Source organism: Protopterus annectens, chromosome 2.part1 (assembly GCF_019279795.1).
Source record: "Protopterus annectens isolate FY-2018-M chromosome 2.part1, PAN1.0, whole genome shotgun sequence".
Lineage (NCBI taxonomy): Eukaryota > Metazoa > Chordata > Ceratodontiformes > Protopteridae > Protopterus > Protopterus annectens.
In genome coordinates this window covers 559,969,904-559,988,711 of record NC_056729.1, presented here as the reverse complement: position 1 = coordinate 559,988,711, position 18,808 = coordinate 559,969,904, and the positions used below count along the sequence as shown (strand labels likewise).

Sequence of the window (18,808 nt, the reverse complement as noted above, 5' to 3'; positions counted from 1 at the left end):
CAGGTGGAGTTCACCCAGCACTTTTTTGGTAAAGCTTTTGATTATAAAATGTCGTTGGAGACTGCGACTACCGTTTTGTCCAAAAAAACGCAAGGACAAAGACCGACACGCGAGGTCCGCGGTCTCCACTGACACTACGCCAAAACCGGCTACACGTGGAACGGTTCTCAGCGAGGCACCTACGCAGCCCCTGACTACCGACGACACTTCTCTGGCGGTGTCTTCTGTAACCGAGACCGCAGATGCCTCGGCCCATACCCAGACTACAGCTACCGAAGCCACTGTGATTGTTGAGCCTCCTAATGCGGACAGGTCCACTTCCACCCATGGTGTCTTTAGACCCTCATCTTCCTTTTCCATAAAGGCCTTTACTAAGTCCAAATCAGCCATGCATCCCAAGAGGCCTGTTGCACAGGGCCCATCTCCAGGCCCCATGCCTAAAAAGCAGATGCTAAAAATGGCTGAGGATTTAATTACTCTTATCAGGGGTTCCCAACCCCCTCCGGACAAGAGACCCAGAGTGGAGGAAGATTCTCCCTCTTCTGACCAGGGCTCCATTATTTCAGAACATTCTGATGAAGAGCAACACTCGTACTCCCCTTTTGAAGATTCTGATGCAGAGCAGTCCATTCCTTCTGTATCTCCCCAGAGGATTTTTCTTTTGGGGAAACCTTGCATACCTTGAGGGAACACTTCCATTGGGAAGGCCAAGACTTTTCTGATTCCAAGAAAAGACTTAGGAATTTCTTTGCTACCTCAGCACAGACCTCTGGCGATACCTCCTGTCTTGGACATACTTGATGATGTTTACTCGGAGGCTTGCCTTAATCCGGATTCCCTGCCTCCTGCCCCAGTCAAGCCTGATAGGTACTACAGAGTTCCTAACTCTCATCAATTTCTTTACAAAAGCCATAATGCTGACCCTGAAACCATTTCTCAAGGCCCCAAGGGAATGAAGGCCTCTACTGCTAAGAATCCACTACCTTCCGAAAGAGAGTCTAGATCCTTAGAAAGGTGGGGAAAAAAGGTATATACCTCAGCCACCCTAGCCATGAGGGCCTTAAATTGACAGTTCCATATGCTTAAATATCAGCAGTTTCTGCTGTGACAATTAAGGAATAAAATGTCACAACCTGAACAACCAGATTTGAAGGAGTTGCAGGATATGATGCATAGTGCAGAACAAGTGGGTAAACACACCTTACAATGTGGCTATGATGCTCTAGAGGCCTCAAGTAGAGCTGCTGTTACAGGATCAGTCATTCGTAAACATGCCTGGCTTAGGGAACAAACCTTGCCTGATCATGTTAAAGCTAAACTACTAGATGCTCCTTTACAAAAGGATGTATTATTTGGTACTAATGCTGAGGAGATACTATGGAAAATGGAAGAAAAAGCTAAATCTATGCAAACTGTCAAAGCTTTCCTACAGGTTCAACCACCACGTTTTAGCAGAAATTGGCCTTCAAAAAACTGGTCCTTTCCAGCCACGGACAAGCCCCAAAGAGGTAGATACAGGCGCACAAGGGGCAGAGGACAATCTCAAGGATCATATAGAGGCAGACAATGGCAAACTCCAGCACCAAGAGGTGGCGAAGACAGTACACAACAATACAGGAAACAAACCTAATGACTTTCCCCTTTTCATACCAAGCAAGTCTCAGCTGGCAGCACCCTTGGGAGGAAAGCTGGCATTATTTACAAAAAATTGGCATATTATCACAACAGACAAATGGATCCTGGACATTATAAACAGAGGCTACAGATTTCATTTTCACACTCTTCCAAAAATGAGAGGCATGCCAAACCTGCCACACAATCAAAGGGCAGAGGCTCAAATACAAATTTCAAAGCTCATGGACATGAAAGCTATTCAAGAGGTACCTACTCACGAACAAGGTCAAGGTTTTTATTCCAGACTATTCCTGGTACCAAGGAAAGGAACCGACTGGAGACACATTTTGGACTTCTCCATCCTAAACACATTTCTGCTCGTACCAAAATTCAAGATGCTCACCTTACAGCAGCTTCTTCCCATGCTGGGCAAGGAGTCTTGGCTGGTAACATTGGACCTCAAGGAGGCATACCTGCATGTCCCAATCGGACAAAGCTGCAGAAGATACCTCAGATTTCTTGCAGGTTCAATCCACTATCAATTCTCTGCATTGCCCTTTGACTTATCTACTGCACCCAGAGTATTCACGAAATGCCTGGCATCAGTAATTGCCTACTGCAGACTTCAAGGGATACAAATTTACCCTTATTTGGACGATTGTCTGATCCAAGCGGACAGCAAACACATACTTCTGGAACATCTGGCTTATGTAACACGGTTATTGAATTCTCTGGGATACACAGTCAACAAAGAGAAATGCAGGCTAACACCATCTCAGAAAATAACTTTCCTGGGTGCCAACTTGGACACAAACACCCAAATGGCCTATCTTACGCCAGAAAAACAGGGGCAATTAACTCAGTACTTCAAAATACTAGCAAATTGTACCAGGCTAACTGCAAGGGAAATCCTGCAGGCTCTGGGCTTCATGGCATCTTGCATTCTTCTAATCCCATGTGCAAAGTTGCATATGAGGAAACTTCAATGGTACCTAAAAAACCTTTGGTCTCAACACAGCCACAGTTTGGAAACAATAATACCAATAATTCCATGTTTGCAAAAGGAATTTCTATGGTGGGCCCAAGCATGCCAAACAAACACAGGTCTACCATTCTGCAAGCCTCAAGCAAATCAAGTCATCACAACAGACGCCTCAGACTACGCCTGGGGGGCACACATGACAGACAGGTGCATTCAGGACAAATGGTCCCAAAAGGAAAAGCACCTTCACATCAATCAAAAGGAAATGCTAGCAGTGATAAATGCAATTACAGCTTTCAAGGACCTCCTGCATCCAGGGCAATTATTGATAAGAACAGACAACACCACAGTAATGTGGTACATAAACAAACAAGGAGGAACACATTCATACCCCCTGTGCAGGCTAGCCATGTCACTTTGGAACTTGGCTCTGGAATGGCAAATCGAACTTCAAGCACAGTACCTGCCAGGATTGGAAAACACGCTGGCAGACAATCTAAGCAGAAATATGACAGACCCACACGAATGGTAGTTGCATCCTCAAGTCTTTACAAAGATAATCCAAGCGTGGGGAAGGCCAGACATAGATCTCTTTGCCACCCACAGGAATCATCAATTGACAAAGTTCTGCTCAAGGACCTTCCATCCAAAGGCCTGAAGAGTGGACGCCCTTTCTTTCAGTTGGGCACGGACAGTTTACGCCTTCCACCTTTGCCTCTTCTGCCCAAGGTGCTCTTGAAAGCAAGAGCAGACAGACCAAGATGATACTGATTGCTCCAGACTGGCCAAGACAACACTGGTACCCACTCCTGAGGAGCCTAACACATACTCCTCCCTGGACCCTACCTCTAATGCCTCTTCTACTGACTCAGCACAGCTACAAAACTTTTCACAGTCAGCTGAAAACACTCAATCTGGCTGCATGGAAAATTCCTTAACACCACAACAGACCCTACTCCCCAAAGAGGTGCAGGATGTCATTTTGGAGGCCAGAAGGCCATCTACTAGAAAGGTTTACTTTAAAATGGAAACGGTTTTGCACTTGGAATGAGAAAAAAGGCCAGGATCCTAGAAAACTGAATTTGCCTCAGATATTACAGTATCTAGCTGAGCTGTTGAACAGTGGACTTTCATTTTCCTCCATCAAAATTCATGCCTCAGCCATTTCTGCAGAATACAACACTGATCCACCCTTATTCTCTCACCCACTCTTAAGACAGTTCCTCAGAGGGGCTAAGAATATAAGACCTCCAAGGAAACAACCAATACCAGCCTGGGATCTTAATTACATTCTAGAAAAATTAACATTGCCTCCCTTTGAACCAGCTGCCTCAACAGATTTGCAATACTTGTCCTGGAAAACAGCTTTCCTTCTGGCCATTACCTCAGCTCGTAGGGTTTCAGAACTACAAGCCCTCATGGCTGTGCAGCCCTTTCTCATCTTCCATCAGGACAGGGTTTCCCTACGAACCAACCCGTCATTTATGCCTAAGGTAGTATCCAGGGTAGCTTTAAATCAGGCCATACACTTACCTACCTTTTACCCCAATCCTCAAAACAAAGGGGAAAGGCTGCTACATTCCTTAGACATCCATAGACAGCTACATTACTATTTGGACAGAACAAAGCCTTTCAGGAAATCAGAACAACTCTTTGTGTCCTATGCTGTAGGAGCTCAAGGGAAGCCAATTTCCAAGCAGACAATTTCGAAATGGATAGGCCACTGCATACGATTTTGTTACTCCTTTCATGGTAAATCTGTACCTGCAGGCATCAGATCCCACTGCACAAGGGCCACAGCTACCTCTGCAGCCTTCCTCAGAGGAGTTCCTACCAAAGATATTTTGGAGGCAGCCACTTGGAGTTCTGTGCATACCTTCACTAAACACTACCACCTACCTTTATACTCCAAGACTAGAGCAGGCTTTGCTACTGCTGTGTTGCAGGGCATTCTGGCTCCTCCCATTTCCACCTAGTGCCTACCACCCTGTGCGTAGCTTTGGGATTCTACCCATCTGTTATGACTGCAGCTGTATGCACGATGAACATAGTACAGTTTTGTACCTACCATAAATGTAGATGTTCGAGTGCTAATTCAGCTGCAGTCCAGGTTTCCCTCCCTCCTTCCCCTCTGGGTACAGACCTAGTGGCTAACTCCTCATCTTACAACTTGATTGGGTTATCCTTCTATGGTGTATTTGCTTGCAACTCCTGATTTTTGATTATATTGTAATGCATGATTATATATTTATATGTATATATATTTTTTTATATATATTGCCTTCCTTCTGGGGGCACCTGACATCTGGGGCAAGAAAGACTGAAGAAAATGGCGTTGGCTGTGTCTTGTATACCCCTGTCGCACTGATGTCAGGAAAGAAAGCGACGACAACCGACGCCGGACCTAGACTTTGGAATTCGGCCGACCGAGGACCCGCCTGACAGCAGGAGAACCCATCTGTTATGACTGCAGCTGTATTAGCACTCGAACATCTACATTTATGGTAGGTACAAAACTGTACTTTCTTGGTACCCAGAAAGGACAAGACCTGGAGACCAGTATTGGACCAGTCTATTCTGAACACATTCCTGGATATACCAAAATTCAAGATGAAGACTTTGCAGCAGCTTCTGCCCATGCTGGGCAAGAACACTTGGCTGGTGACTCTAGACCTAAAAGAGGCATACCTGCATGTCTCAGTCAGACAGTTATGCAGAAGATACCTCAGATTCAAGGCTGGCTCAATGCATTACCAATTCTCTGCACTGCCCTTTGGCTTATCTACTGTGCCCAGGGTCTTTACAAAGTGCCTGGCACCAGTAATTGCATTCTGCAGACAAAGAGGAATACAAATATACCCTTACTTGGACGACTGCCTAATTCAAGCAGAGAACAAGGACATTCTTCTGCGGCATCTGGCATTTGTGAAAAGACTTCTAACATGCTTAGGGTACACTGTCAACGAAAAGATATCAAAACTAGTACCCTCTGAAGAGATAATATTCCTGGGTGCAAGCTTAAATACAACTGCCCAGATGGCTGCTCTCACGCCAGACAAACAAAGACAACTGACTACCTATTTCAAAATGTTGGCAACAAAGGCCCAGTTATCTGCAAGAAAAATTCTGCAGGCTTTGGGCTTCATGGCATTCTGCATCCTACTAATTCCATATGCAAGACTGCATGTGAGGAAACTTCAATGGTACCTAAAAAGTGTTTGGACTCAACATTGCCACAGCCTGGAAACAATGATTACTCTCATTCCCTGCTAACAACAGGAGTTTCGATGGTGGGCAAAGGCTTGTCACCAAAACAAGGGACAACCATTCACATTACCCCCAGCCAGGCAGACACTAACAACGGATGCATCATATTATGCCTGGGGGGCCCATATGGCAGGAAGATGTATTCAGGGCACATGGTCCTCAACCCAAATGCATCTACATATCAATCAAAAAGAGATGCTAGCTGTTTAGAATGCCCTGACAGCCTTCAAGGACCTACTTCATCCGGGACAACTACTGATAAAGACAGACAACACCACGGTCATGTGGTATATAAACAAGCAGGGGGGCACACATTCTTACCCCCTTTGCAGACTAGCCATGACTTTGTTGGACACAGCATTAACTTACCAAGTACATCTGCAGGCGCAATTCCTGCCAGGAAGGAAAAATACTCTGGCAGATGAACTAAGCAGAAACCTCATGGATCCCCACAAGTGGCAGCTGGATCCACAAATCTTCAGCATGATAACAAGGAAATGGGGATGCCCGGACATAGATCTATTTGCCTCCCCTCACAACTACCAACTAAAAAGATTCTGCACAAGGACTTATCACAGACAAGCATGGAAAGTGGACGCCCTATCTTTCAGCTGGAAAAACCTATCAGTATATGCCTTTCCCCCACTGCCTCTCCTCCCCAAGGTACTCCTAAAGGTCAGATAGGCGAAGCCAAAAATTATAGTGATTGTCCCAGACTGGCCCCGCCAGTATTGGTTTCCAATCCTAAAGAACTTGTCTCAATGCCCAGCTTGGACCTTACCTCAAATACCTCATCTACTGTCCCAGCAAAGCAATCGGATCCTGCACAGCCAACTGAGGACTTTAAACCTGGCAGCGTGGCGGATAATGTAGTCATACAAAACACACCTCTCGGTAAAGCTGTGATGGAAGTCATTTTGGAGGCCAGAAGGCCTAGTACTAGAAAATCTTATGCTGAAAAATGGAAGAGATTCTGGCTTGGAACCAGGCAAAGGAACTGATACAGCTGTGCCAAATATTCCTCAGATTTTGCCATACTTAACTGAGATGCTGGACAAAGGCCTATCTTTTTCATCTATTAAAATTCATGCCTCTGCCATTTCTTCTCATTACAATACAGAGCCAAAAGTCTTTTCTCATCCCTTATTAAAACAGTGCCTCAGAGGAGACAAAATTTAAGGCCTCCAAGGAGATCACCAATGCCTGCATGGGACCTCAACTATGTCTTAGAAAAACTCACCCTGCCTCCTTCTGAGCCAGCTGCTACTGCTGATATAAGGTTTTTATCTTGGAAAACAGCTCTGCTCCTAGCAATAACTTCTGCAAGACGAGTTTCAGAGCTACAGGCACTCATGGCTGTGGAACCTTTTATCATTTTTTATCCAGACAGGGTCTCTCTGAGGACAAACCCAACATTTATGCCTAAGATGGTGTCCAGTGTGGCTCTTAACCAAACTATTAATCTGCCAACCTTTTATCCAAATCCACAGAACAAGGGGGAGATAATTCTGCATTCTTTGGACGTACACAGACAGCTTAGATTCTACTTGGACAGAACCAAAGTTTACAGAAAGACAGAGCAATTACTAGTGGCATATGCTGCAGGATCACAAGGAAAGGCTATCTCAAAGCAGACTATTTCAAAGTGGATAGCCCACTGCATTCGTTTCTGCTACTTACACCATGGCAAGCCAGTGCCTAAGGGCATTAGGCCACATTCAACCAGAGCTGCAGCCACTTCAGCAGCCTTTCTCTGGGGAGTACCAACCAGGGACATTTTAGAGGCTGCTACTTGGAGTTCAGTGCACACCTTTACAAAGCACTATCATCTGCCACTCTACTCTAAATCCAGGACAGGCTTTGCCACTGCAGTTCTGCAGGGCCTCATAGCCGCCCCTAATGCTGTTTAGCTCCAGCCTCCCATCCATAGCTTTGGGACTCTACCCAAATGTAATGACTGCAACAGTGAAACACGAAGAACATAGTACAGTTGTTTACACTTGTAGATTTTCGAGTGTATTCACTGTTGCAGTCCAGGTTACCCACCGCCTTCCCCCTTTTCTTCTGATGGAACCTATCTTTCCTTCTCTGATTTATACAACCTATGTGGTGTATTTGCTTGTAGATGAAGGTAAAGTTTATATTGGTGCATGTATTTATATATATATATATATATATATATATATATATATATATATATATATGTAAATTTTGGCTATCCTTTTAGGGGGCACCTGACATCTGGGGCAAGAAAAACTAAAGAAAATGGCATCTGCCGCATCTTTTATACCCCTGACGACCTGCCGTCATGGAAGGGGCAACAGCAGCCGACGCAGGACCCAGGACTTTGGAATTCAGGCCGACTGAGAGCAACCTGCCAGCAGGATTACCCAAATGTAATGACTGCAACAGTGAATACACTCGAACATCTACATTTATGGTAATTGTACACAACTGTACTTTCCTTTGGTTCTCTCTCATTTGTGTGAATCGCTCAATGTTGGTTTGGCATATTTTTCCGTTAAGGCCTACTTTTTGGCTACAGCTGCTTGTCTGCATTTGATTCCCCCTTTAGCCTCTAGATTTTATGCCAAACAGTTTCTTAAATGTGTCTTTCACATTAGGCCTCCCTGTCCCTCCTTCCTGGGACCTTAATTTTGTTTTGTAAAAATTGACTCTGGCTCCTTTCGAGCCTGCTGCTTCAGCTTCATTACAGCTTTATTCCTGGAAGACTTGTTCTTTTGGCCCTTACTTCTTCCAGACAGGTGTCTGAGCTGCATGTTCTTATGGCTGTTCCTCTTTTTTTGGTTTTCCATTAGGGCAGGGTACCCCTTCATACTAATACTTTATTTTATGCCTATAGTGGTTAATGAGCTGTCTCTTAATCAGTCTATTCATTTGCCACTTTTTTCCCTTCACCACAGTCTGCTAGTGAGAAGGTTTTGCACACCTTAGACTTGCATAAACCACTTAAATATTATTTGGATAAGACAAAAGCTTTTTGTAAGTCTGAACAGCTTTTTGTTTCTTTTCATCCTAAGTCTTTGGGTTTTGCTGTTTCCAAGGAAACAATTTCTTCTTGGATATCTAAAGCCATGTATTTTTGCTATTCTTTTCATGGGAAGAGCCTTCCTTCTTCTGTTAAGGCTCATTCTACTAGGGCTGTGGCTTGTTCTGGTGATTTTTTTTCAAGGGTTTGGATACTAATTCTATTCCTGAGGCAGCTATCTGGACTTCTGTGCATACCTTTACCTTGCACTATAAGTTGGATGTGATCTTTAGGGTCACAGCTGGCTTTGCTAGGGCCATTCTTCCTGGCTCCCTGGAGACGTCTACTGACCCCCCCCCACTCTTCTTCCTGAGCTATTGCATTCTCCCTTTTGTAAAGAATACTGCAACCATGATATGGAAGGGCATAGTACAGTTGTATAAAATCTTACCATAACAGTAGATGTTAAGTTGTCCAATCTCGCCTTCGTTCTTGCTGGATGGGTTCGGAGCTGATCCTTTGCTCCAACTCGGCCACTTACTATAGCTTGAGAGCTCTTTACTGGCTCAAGGCTACTCCTTATCCCAAAATGTCCAGCGCCAGCTACCCAGATCTCGTTTGCCACTTTAGCTGTGAGGTTGCGATCAATACTGGCTCAGGCTTAGTATAATTTTTTCTCTTTTAAACTCAAATATTGTGCTTATAATTCTTCTTTGGTAATAGTAAGTTTTTTTTACTGTAAACCTCCTTTATCTCATCCTTGTGCTTTACTTTCGTGTTGTGTTGGCTGTCGCCCCTTAGTCGCTAGGCCTTCTGTTATTCTCTGAACTCATTTAACTTAGAGTCCCCCCCCCCCCATAAGGGCAACCATTTAAGTTAGAGGCTGTCTTTTAAGGTCTTTATTAATTTCAAGTTTTTCTGTTGTAGTTTAACTTTGCTAAAATGTCTAAGGAAGTTAAAACCTCTGGTTTTAAAAAGTGTGACTCATGCTGTCAGAAGATGTCTCTGACAGATGGGCACACTAGTTGTGTTTATTGCTTGGGGGCTCTGCACCTGCAGGACTCTTGCGCTGTTTGTCATGCCTTTAGTCCAAGGGTCCTGCAGGAGCGGAAAAACAAGCTTATCCTCCGTGGATTATTAAAACAGGATTTTCCAGCTAAAGCATCTCAGCCAGTGAAACCTTTGAAACCAGTCAAGCCATTGGCTCCATGTTCGAAACCAACTTGTGAGCTTGACAAACCAAGTATGTCGGTGCTGGCTGGCATCGACAAGACTACCCCTCCGTCGGCTGCAACTGTTACTTCAGAGCCACAAAAGAGCTAGGTCTCCTTCTTTGGAGCCGATTCGCTCGGTGCCACAATCACCATTACTTCAAAGCAAGTCCAGTCATCGCTCATCTTCCTCTCGATCCTTGAGGTTATCTGATCAGGATGTGGAGAGAGTGGTCAGTAGGTTGATTAAGTCACAGGCCATTGCTAAAATGCTTTTGAGCCCACCTCAACAGGCTTCGGCTCCATCCGCTTTGATTTCGATTCCTCCTCTGACTATACTTAGTTCGGAGCTAGAGTCCATGGATGCTCCAATAGTGGTTCCTTCGGCTCCGATGACATCTTCATCGGCTCCGACGTTGGCTCCGATTACCTCGATTTTTCCTCCCTTCGAGGTATCTGGGCGCCGAAGCTGTCTTGTCAGCTCCGAGGGGGGAAGTGGCATCGGACCCTTGTCCAACCCCGCTCTCCCTCTCAAAGTGTCGGCTCAGTTGAGCTCAGTTCCCACATCGGCCTTGGAGCTGTCGCCCTCAGCGCGGGGTGGTATTCCTGTCTCTTCGGAGCTGGAGCCCTCCTTGTGTCAAGACCGTGACGCTTTCGAGGTCATGCGGAGAGTGCTGTCCCCACAGATGGCTTCACTATTGGTTCCACCGGCTCCATCTCCCTTGGTGCCTGTGACCACCTCTGCTCCTCCTCCAGCCCCAAAGCGTAGGGAACCTATGCCCTTAGGACACCCCATTGAGTGAACCCTCTTTTTCCGAAGCCTCCCTAGAGCATTCTGAGCAGGCTCCCTGGAAGAAAAAGTGCAAGAGGAAGCACCTAGACTCCCCTGAGTCTGTCACCTCAGATACAGACCTGTATGAATCGGAGGGGTCCCCAAGGTCCCCCTCTGAAGATGTTTCCTTTTCAGATATCCTTGAGATTCTCAGGTAGAGGTGTAGCTGGACTTCCATAGCCCGCTCTGAGGACGAGTCTGTATACCTGGACGTATTTGGTTCCTGACCTTCCACCTCCTGGGTGTCTCCGGCTTTTCATCCACTCATGTCTGTAGTGTCTTGAAAGGCTTGGTCAGCTCCAGATTCCATGGAACCTGTCCCGAGGAGACCCAGTAAATTCATCACAGCTCCCCAAGACAAACAATTCTTAACTAAAAGTGTCCCAGTTGATGCCATGGTGGTAGCAGCAGCCACAAAGAGAGAGTTAGCTGAAACCTCCTCATCTGTCCATCCACCAAATAAAGACTCTCGTACGATGGACAGATATGGGAAGCAAATGTTTTCATCAGCAGCCTTCTCCCTTAGGTCCCTGAACTATCTTTCCCATTTTACTAGGCTTCAGAGGGATCTCCTAAAAGAGCTTGGAGATACCCTACAAGATCCCACAGCTGAGGGAGCTTCAGCCAAGGTAGATACCCAGTTTGAGACTCTTAATTCAGTAGTCAACTCCTCCATGAGGCTTATTTCATATGCAGCCGATGGAGCGAGTAGAGATGCAGGAACAGGAGTAGCTCTTAGAAGACATTCTTGGCTGCAGCTGTGTCAGTTTGCAAAACCTTTCAGACCGTTCTTCACCAATACCCCCTTTGATGGCTCCTCTCTCTTTGAGCCACTGGTGAAAGACACGCTTACCAGGTGCCAGCAGGAAGGCAAGAAACTCTCTGATGTTGGAGTCCATTTTTCCAGTCCTATCAGACCATACCCAAAAGGTCAGAAGGGTGGAAAGATGTGGTTTTCGAAAATCCCAAGGATCCTTGCCTGATGCACATGGTGAATTTTCCCCCAGGGGCAGAGGGGGAAATAATAACAATGGTAGACGCCGCCCTCGTGGCAGAGGGGTCCGCAGAAACAGGATAACAGAGATACGTTCTCTTCCAAACCCCATCAACATCCCTGAAGGGATGCCTGACTGCTCAACTCTGGAGGCAGATGGGGAAGGCCTTCATTGTACCCAACGGGCTGGCAAAATATTGCAAAAGACAAATGAGTGCTAGCCATTATATCCGGATGTTACAAGATTCCTTTTCATCAACCCCCTTTTGTTTCAGAAAAATCCATCCCAGATGTTCCACTCAATCTAAGGGATCAGGCAGTCACAGAAGTTTCAAGACTGCTTGGAAAAAGAGCCATCCAGGAAGTCCCCGCAGACCAAGTAGGATCTGTAACTTACTCAAGATTCTTTTTAGTGCCCAAAAAGACAGGGGACTGGAGACCAATTCTGGATCTCAGCAGGTTAAACAAATCTGTACAAAAAGAAAATTTCTGGATGGTAACACTGCAGTCCATTCTCTCCTTTCTGGGTCAGGACAGTTGGATGTGCTCCATAGATCTTCAGGATGCATACTATCATATAAAAATGGACAGACGGTCCAGGAGATTTCTGCGCTTCCGGCTAGGGGCCAGTCATTGTCAATTCATAGCTCTGCCCTTTGGTCTCACCACAGCCCACAGGGTATTGACCAAATGCATTGCAGTAGTCACGGCACACAGAGACGTCAAGGATTCCAGGTGTTTCCTTATCTGGACGACTGGCTCCTCACTGCTACCACCAGGCAGTAACATAGAAGCACGAGATTACACCATCATATCCTGTGCTCACCTAGGCATCACAATAAACTTCGAAAAATCTGCCTTGTTGCCCTGTCAATCTATTACATACATAGGAGCAGAGCTAAACACAAGTAAATGATTGTAAAATTGCCTCAGGAAAGAATTTCCATTATTCAAAAACAGGTATCACTTCTCCTAAGGAGTAAAAGGATTCAAGTCAAATATGTTCTTCAAGTTCTAGGGTCCATGGCAGCAGCCATTCTTCTAGTCCCCTTAGCACGCTTTCACATAAGAGTCCTTCAGTGGCTTCTTTTCACACAGTGGTCCTTCCAGGAATTACCTACGTCTAACATGATGCTAATTACGGAATCTTGTGAAAGACACTTTTCCTGGTGGATGATCTCCCCACTAGTTTCTCAGGGCAGACCTTTCATGAAACCCCATCCGGTCACCACAGTGACCATAGACGCTTCCCTGATAGGGTAGGGGGGCATTATCTAGGGAAGACAGTCCAAGGCACTTGGCAACCTCACGAGTACCACATCACAGTTGCACATCAATGTCCTGGAGATGAGAGCGGTTCTCCTAGCGTTGCAAGCTCTTCAAGACTCTCTCCCTGCTGGGATATGTCAGTGGTTTGGTACATCAACAAACAGGGAGGAACCAAGTCTTACCCCTTGTGCCGAGAGGCCCTCAGACTGTGGCAATGGGCGATTTCCTCCCAACGTTTTCTGATAGCAACACATATCCCTAGGGCATCCAACGTAATAGCGGACAGGCTCAGCAGGCTCATGCCCACGAGTGGTCTCTGAAACAGGAAATTGTGGATCGTATTTTCCGCAAATGGGGCCAGCCTTGCTGTGATCTGTTTGCCTCTCCCCTCAACAACAAATGCAGCAGCTACTTCTCCCTTGTTCCTCCTCCAGGTCAGATACCCAGGGACACTGTAGTCCACGATTGGCCTCAGGGACTCCTTTATGGATTTCTCCCTTCCCTATAATTCCAAAAGTCATTCAGAAAGCAAAATCATTGGGTTGCAAAATGATCCTCATTGCCCCCATTGGCCTTGACAGATTTGGTTTCCGTTCCTTCAACCCCACCTTCTATCCCAGCATTGGATTCTGGACCCCAGTACTGGACCTCTTGATTCATCAGTCAGGCGGGCTACACCAGTCCCTACAATCTGTCAAGCTCACAACTTGGTTACTCCACTTCCAATCCTAGCCAGGCTCCCCAGTATTTCCCCAGCAGTGCTTGATGATATTGTTTCCTCCCATAAGACAAATATAAGGAAAGTCTATGCTACCAAATGGAAAAGATTCTCTTTCTGGGCAGAATCCAGAATTTAGATCCTTTTACAGCCCCTGTACATGCAAATTTGGACTTCCTAGCAGAACTGTTTCATTCTGGTGCAGCGGCTGCTACCATCAGAGTACAACTGGCTGCCATTTCAAATTTTCATGTTGGAGTTTCTAACTCCAGCATAATGTCTCACAAACTCTGTAAGGCCTTCATGAGAGGTACGTCTCTACTTAGACCCCCAGTGAAAGAGCCACTTCCACCTTGGGATCTCAGTTTGGTTCTTGCCTCCTTGATACTGCCACCCTTTGAACCAGCAGCATCATGTTCCTTGAAGTTTCTCTCTTGGAAAACTCTTTTCTTAGTTGCTATTACTTCTGCCAGATGTGTTTCAGAACTTCATGCACTGTGTGTTCGCCCTCCATACCTAGTTTTTCACAAAGACAGGGTTTCCCTGAGAACTAACCCATCTTTTCTACCTAAAGTTTGTTCAGACCACAATTTGAATGAATCCATTGAACTCCCTGTCTTTTTCCCTAATCATTCCAACAAAGTGGAATACAGATTACACCAATTGGATGTGCATAGACAACTGCGTTTCTATCTCCATAGAACTAAAAAATGAGAAAATCTAATCAGTTGTTCCTTTAATTTGCTAACAACAAACAAGGCCTTCCAGTTTCTAAAGTAACATTGTCAAAATGGTTATCGGACACCATAGTCCATACCTACCACTTCCGACAAAAAGATCTTCCAACAAAACCCAAAGATCATTCAACCAGGTCAGTAGCTACTTCGGTAGCATTTCAATCTAGATTGCCCATAGATTCAACTTGAGCAGCAGCTACTTGGGCAGATCCTCATACATTCATTTCTCATTACAAAGTAGATATGGTCTCCCGGAGCAGAGCTTCCTTTGGTTCCACGGTTCTGAAGAGTCTGTTCCAATGAGCCACCTAGGATTGAGGTGCTAGGGATGCTGTCCCATCCAGCAAGAACGAAGGCGAGATTGGACAACTTAAACATCAAGAAGTTATGTACCTACAATAACGTTCCATGTTAGTTGTCCTTCATCTCACCTTCCTTCTTGCGTCCCTCCCTCCTTCCCCCTTCCTCGAGGATTGAGAGGAGTTTCTCAATGGTTTTACTGGCTAATTTATTTTGTTATTAGTTGCTTCTCAACCAAACCATGACAATTAACTGTATGTCCAGGTTTATTAATGGATTATCTTCTATAATTATGTGTAGTGTGAGCTATCTCAAATGAGATCTGGGTAGCTGGCGCTGGGCATTCTGGGAAAAGGGGTAGCCTCGAGCCAGTAAAGAGCTCTCGAGCTATAGTAAGTGGCCGAGTTGGAGCTGAGGATTGGCTCAGAACCCATCCAGCAAGAAGGAAGGCGAGATGAAGGACAACTAACATGGAACGTTATGGTAGGTAAATAACTTCTTTATGTCCTTCTCTTAACTGTTGCAGTATTTGCTCCTTCCCTCCTCCCCTTGGTCCTTTTTCCTTCTGGATGTACTTGTTACTTATTAGTATCCCTGAACTGGCATTCTTACTGGGGCTTTTCATTTCTGAGGATGGTACATCCAGATGTCACCTTTATGTCCTATGCCGTGCACGGTGTACATATGTGTGATGTATGGCGTCCCCATTACAACCTAAAAGCTTTTGTATACTGGCTGGAAGTTGGGCTGCCCTTGGCAGTAAAGAATACTGCAACAGTGAAGCGAAGTACATCTACTGTTATGGTAAGATTTTTGCACAACTGTACTATCTGTTATACAAAATTAGTCACTGTAGGAGTAGTAAAATTGCAGGAGTACTCTTGGCAAGAGGTTATTCTTTCCTTGATATGCAACAGAGGAGTAGCTAGGTATTCTGGTGCTCAATGCCATCCCTGATCTTCCCCACCCAGAGCAAAAAAGAAAAAAAAAAGCTTTTTCATTTAAACTGTAGCAAATTGCTTGCTGCATTTGTAGCAAGCAGTTGCTATACTTTAGTTTATTCCACGCACTAAGCTCTCAAATGCTCTAGTTCTCTGTTCTGGGGAAGAATCTCTTTCTTATTAAACTGTAGTACTCTGCTCCTGCTGCTGCTACTGTTTATGCCACATATGGAGCGCTAAGCACTTTAGTTCAGACTACAGATGCAATGATGGCATTTGTTTTTGGTATGTAAGAAAAAAATTGCAGGAAAGATTCACTGCAACGTGCAATGATAGATGCTCACTAAGATGAGTAAGTCTTTCTCAAAATTGTATTACAAAGAAAACATTGAATAGAATGTTATATCATTGGAGTAAAGTGTTCTGATGACTCCTTACCTTCCTGTGGTCTTTCCCTCATTTACTTCTGGAAGTCTTATTTGAAGAAAGCTATGGCACTGGTGGAGAGAAGTTTGAGGAGGATGATAGAACAATATGTGCATTGGAAAAATTAAGTTCTAAGGATAAAATTTGTGAGCATCACTTTTGTAGACTGTAAGTTATAATAGGGTATGCTTTGGGCACGTAAGCATTTTGAGAGGTAAGATGTTATTAGTGAATTATATGTGTAAGCTTAAATCTGAACTGAGAGGGCACTTTTTACTGAGAGAGTAGTTAACCCATAGATAAGCCTTCCACATTGTGTGGTGGTCTGCACTGGAAGTGTTCAGGATACATGGCAAGGCTAGATAGTAAGCATGGGGCAGGCAGTTCTGTTTAACTTACCCACATCAGCACAAACCTAGCTGCCTCCCTATAGTTAGTCTAACCTAGTCCACGTATGCCCTTGCTTACCAACAAATTTACTGTGATGTTGTACTACTAAACAAATAGAGTAGTATTATATACCCTAGTTTGGAGCCTGAACTACTGTGTAGCAGCAAAAAATGGAAAATAAGTTATATGTAGTTGTCCATCCATGTGGCTGTACATTCATTAAGGTGAGCATATTGCCATGCTGCTTTAATACATTGGGACATCATCCTCATGTTTCTTGCTGTATTTGGGGATACTTTCCTACTCACAGGGCTTCTGATAGTTGTCTGACATGTCAAATAACTAAATGTCTATATTTCTTATGAACTGCTCACTCTGCTTTTGTTATGAGTTCATTCACTGCTCTAGATTACAAATTTAAGTGTTTCAGAACAAAATGGCTGTTTTATACCGTTGGGATATTTGCAATTTCTCCTGTTTTACTTTTTTTTTTTTTTTTTTGCAACTTCACAAATAGTGACTGTGCTTCATAAAGACAGACATGTGGCAGTCTTAAGCTTGGTTAGCTGTTTGTTGTATGCTATTGATCATTGTTAACAGTTTGTAGACTTTACCTGAGCTGCAGCAGGTAAAAAGGTTTCATGGTTCAAGGAGCTTTAGTTGTAGCAAAACCTTGATTTGCAGGCTGTCAGTGCATAGAATAAGCAAGTTAAACTTGTACTTTATCTTCTCCGGCAGACAATCAGTTTTAATTTATGCACTTACTAACTAGGTAGGGGAACTATTCATAAATCTTCTTTTCAGCCACTTAGTGCTGGGAGTGGAAAGTGGACTATGTTTGTGCAGAACGAAATTAAATTATTAAATAAAATGATCCACTTTAGTTGTAAAAGTAAGTTATGGAAACAAAAGAGAATTGCACAAATTACACAATATTTTTGCAATATCTAAAAATTGTAACATAATTGTAAGCTGGTTATCGGTTTCTTAACCAAGTCAGATTGTGTAATATTTTTCTTATTTTATGTCTACCATTTGTTCATCTTCTAAAAACAATATATATTTTATTTCTATAGGTAAAAAATGTATGTGAGTGCAAAAGTAAGCTGGTTAATGAATTCTGGAAATCTGAAATGGCATCAAAGAAATGTCCAAACTGCAAGTGAGTATTTATTTTTCTCAGAATTACTGGGTATAGGTGACCTCTTCATTTATGTAATGACTATAAGTGTAATAGCATCTATAAACCAAAATTAGAGTTTCTCTCACTTAATATTGCATTTTCTGTTTGTATTGTACTAACTTACCTGTATTTTCTCTCTAAACTAGCAAAAAATTCTTTAAATATGAAATTATTGTCATATAACCTGTATTTACTCTTAACCAATGTCTTCATATTGTGTCTAATTTTCTAATTTGGTATAATGTATATGATTTTGGTATTATTTTTGAAGATTGTAAAATTATTGTTCTTTATTGTGTTTTGTAATACTTTGAAGCTTTTCTCCCTGACCACCACTGAAAATGGGCTCCTATCAAACCTCTCAACCGTCCAGATTTTTTCAGAATGTTGTGATTCTTGCCTCATATTTTTGTCTGATGATCTAGATTTTTTTTTTTGGCAAATCAATGAGGATTGAATTCACTAAATAATGACAAGTATTTGAGTTTCAGACATCATATTCTTCAGAAAATCCATGGTAACATGAGTCCTTTTATTATAGCAACTTTCTAAGTTTATAAGGGCAAAATTTAAATTCTGTCCCTATTTTTGGGGCTTTGTTCTCCCATTAATTTTGGGTTTGTCCAGATTTTTTTTGTGCCAAGAGGTTCAGAGGTATGGCTTCTACCCAGTTGGACTTTCCCAGTAATCAAATGTCATTAAATAAATAAAATAAATGAATTAATATGTGCCTTCATTAAACAGTGATAAGTGTTGACTTAATGCTTGTGCATTCCTTGCATTACTGTCTACTTTACAGTTTATTTTATGATAATGTATTGTTTGACAATGATTTCTAGTGTTTATTGTAGTTTGTAGTACTTCTGTCTACATCACCTTGCCTGCTACAACTAAATCTCCCATAGATACCATTGTTATTTGTGACAATTACTCTTTAGAAAGGGAGCTGTCTAGA

General features: G+C 43.6%; 1 protein-coding gene across 1 annotated transcript in view; it reads left to right on the top strand.

Moving 5' to 3' along the window:
• The window catches only part of POLR1A (RNA polymerase I subunit A), a 2,269,619-nt gene that overhangs the window by 357,719 nt on the left and 1,893,092 nt on the right, over positions 1-18,808 (top strand). Inside the window, exon 5 of the mRNA XM_044062330.1 lies at positions 17,747-17,832. Coding sequence (XP_043918265.1) covers positions 17,747-17,832 — 86 coding nt within the window. The remainder of the gene's footprint in view (positions 1-17,746; positions 17,833-18,808) is intronic.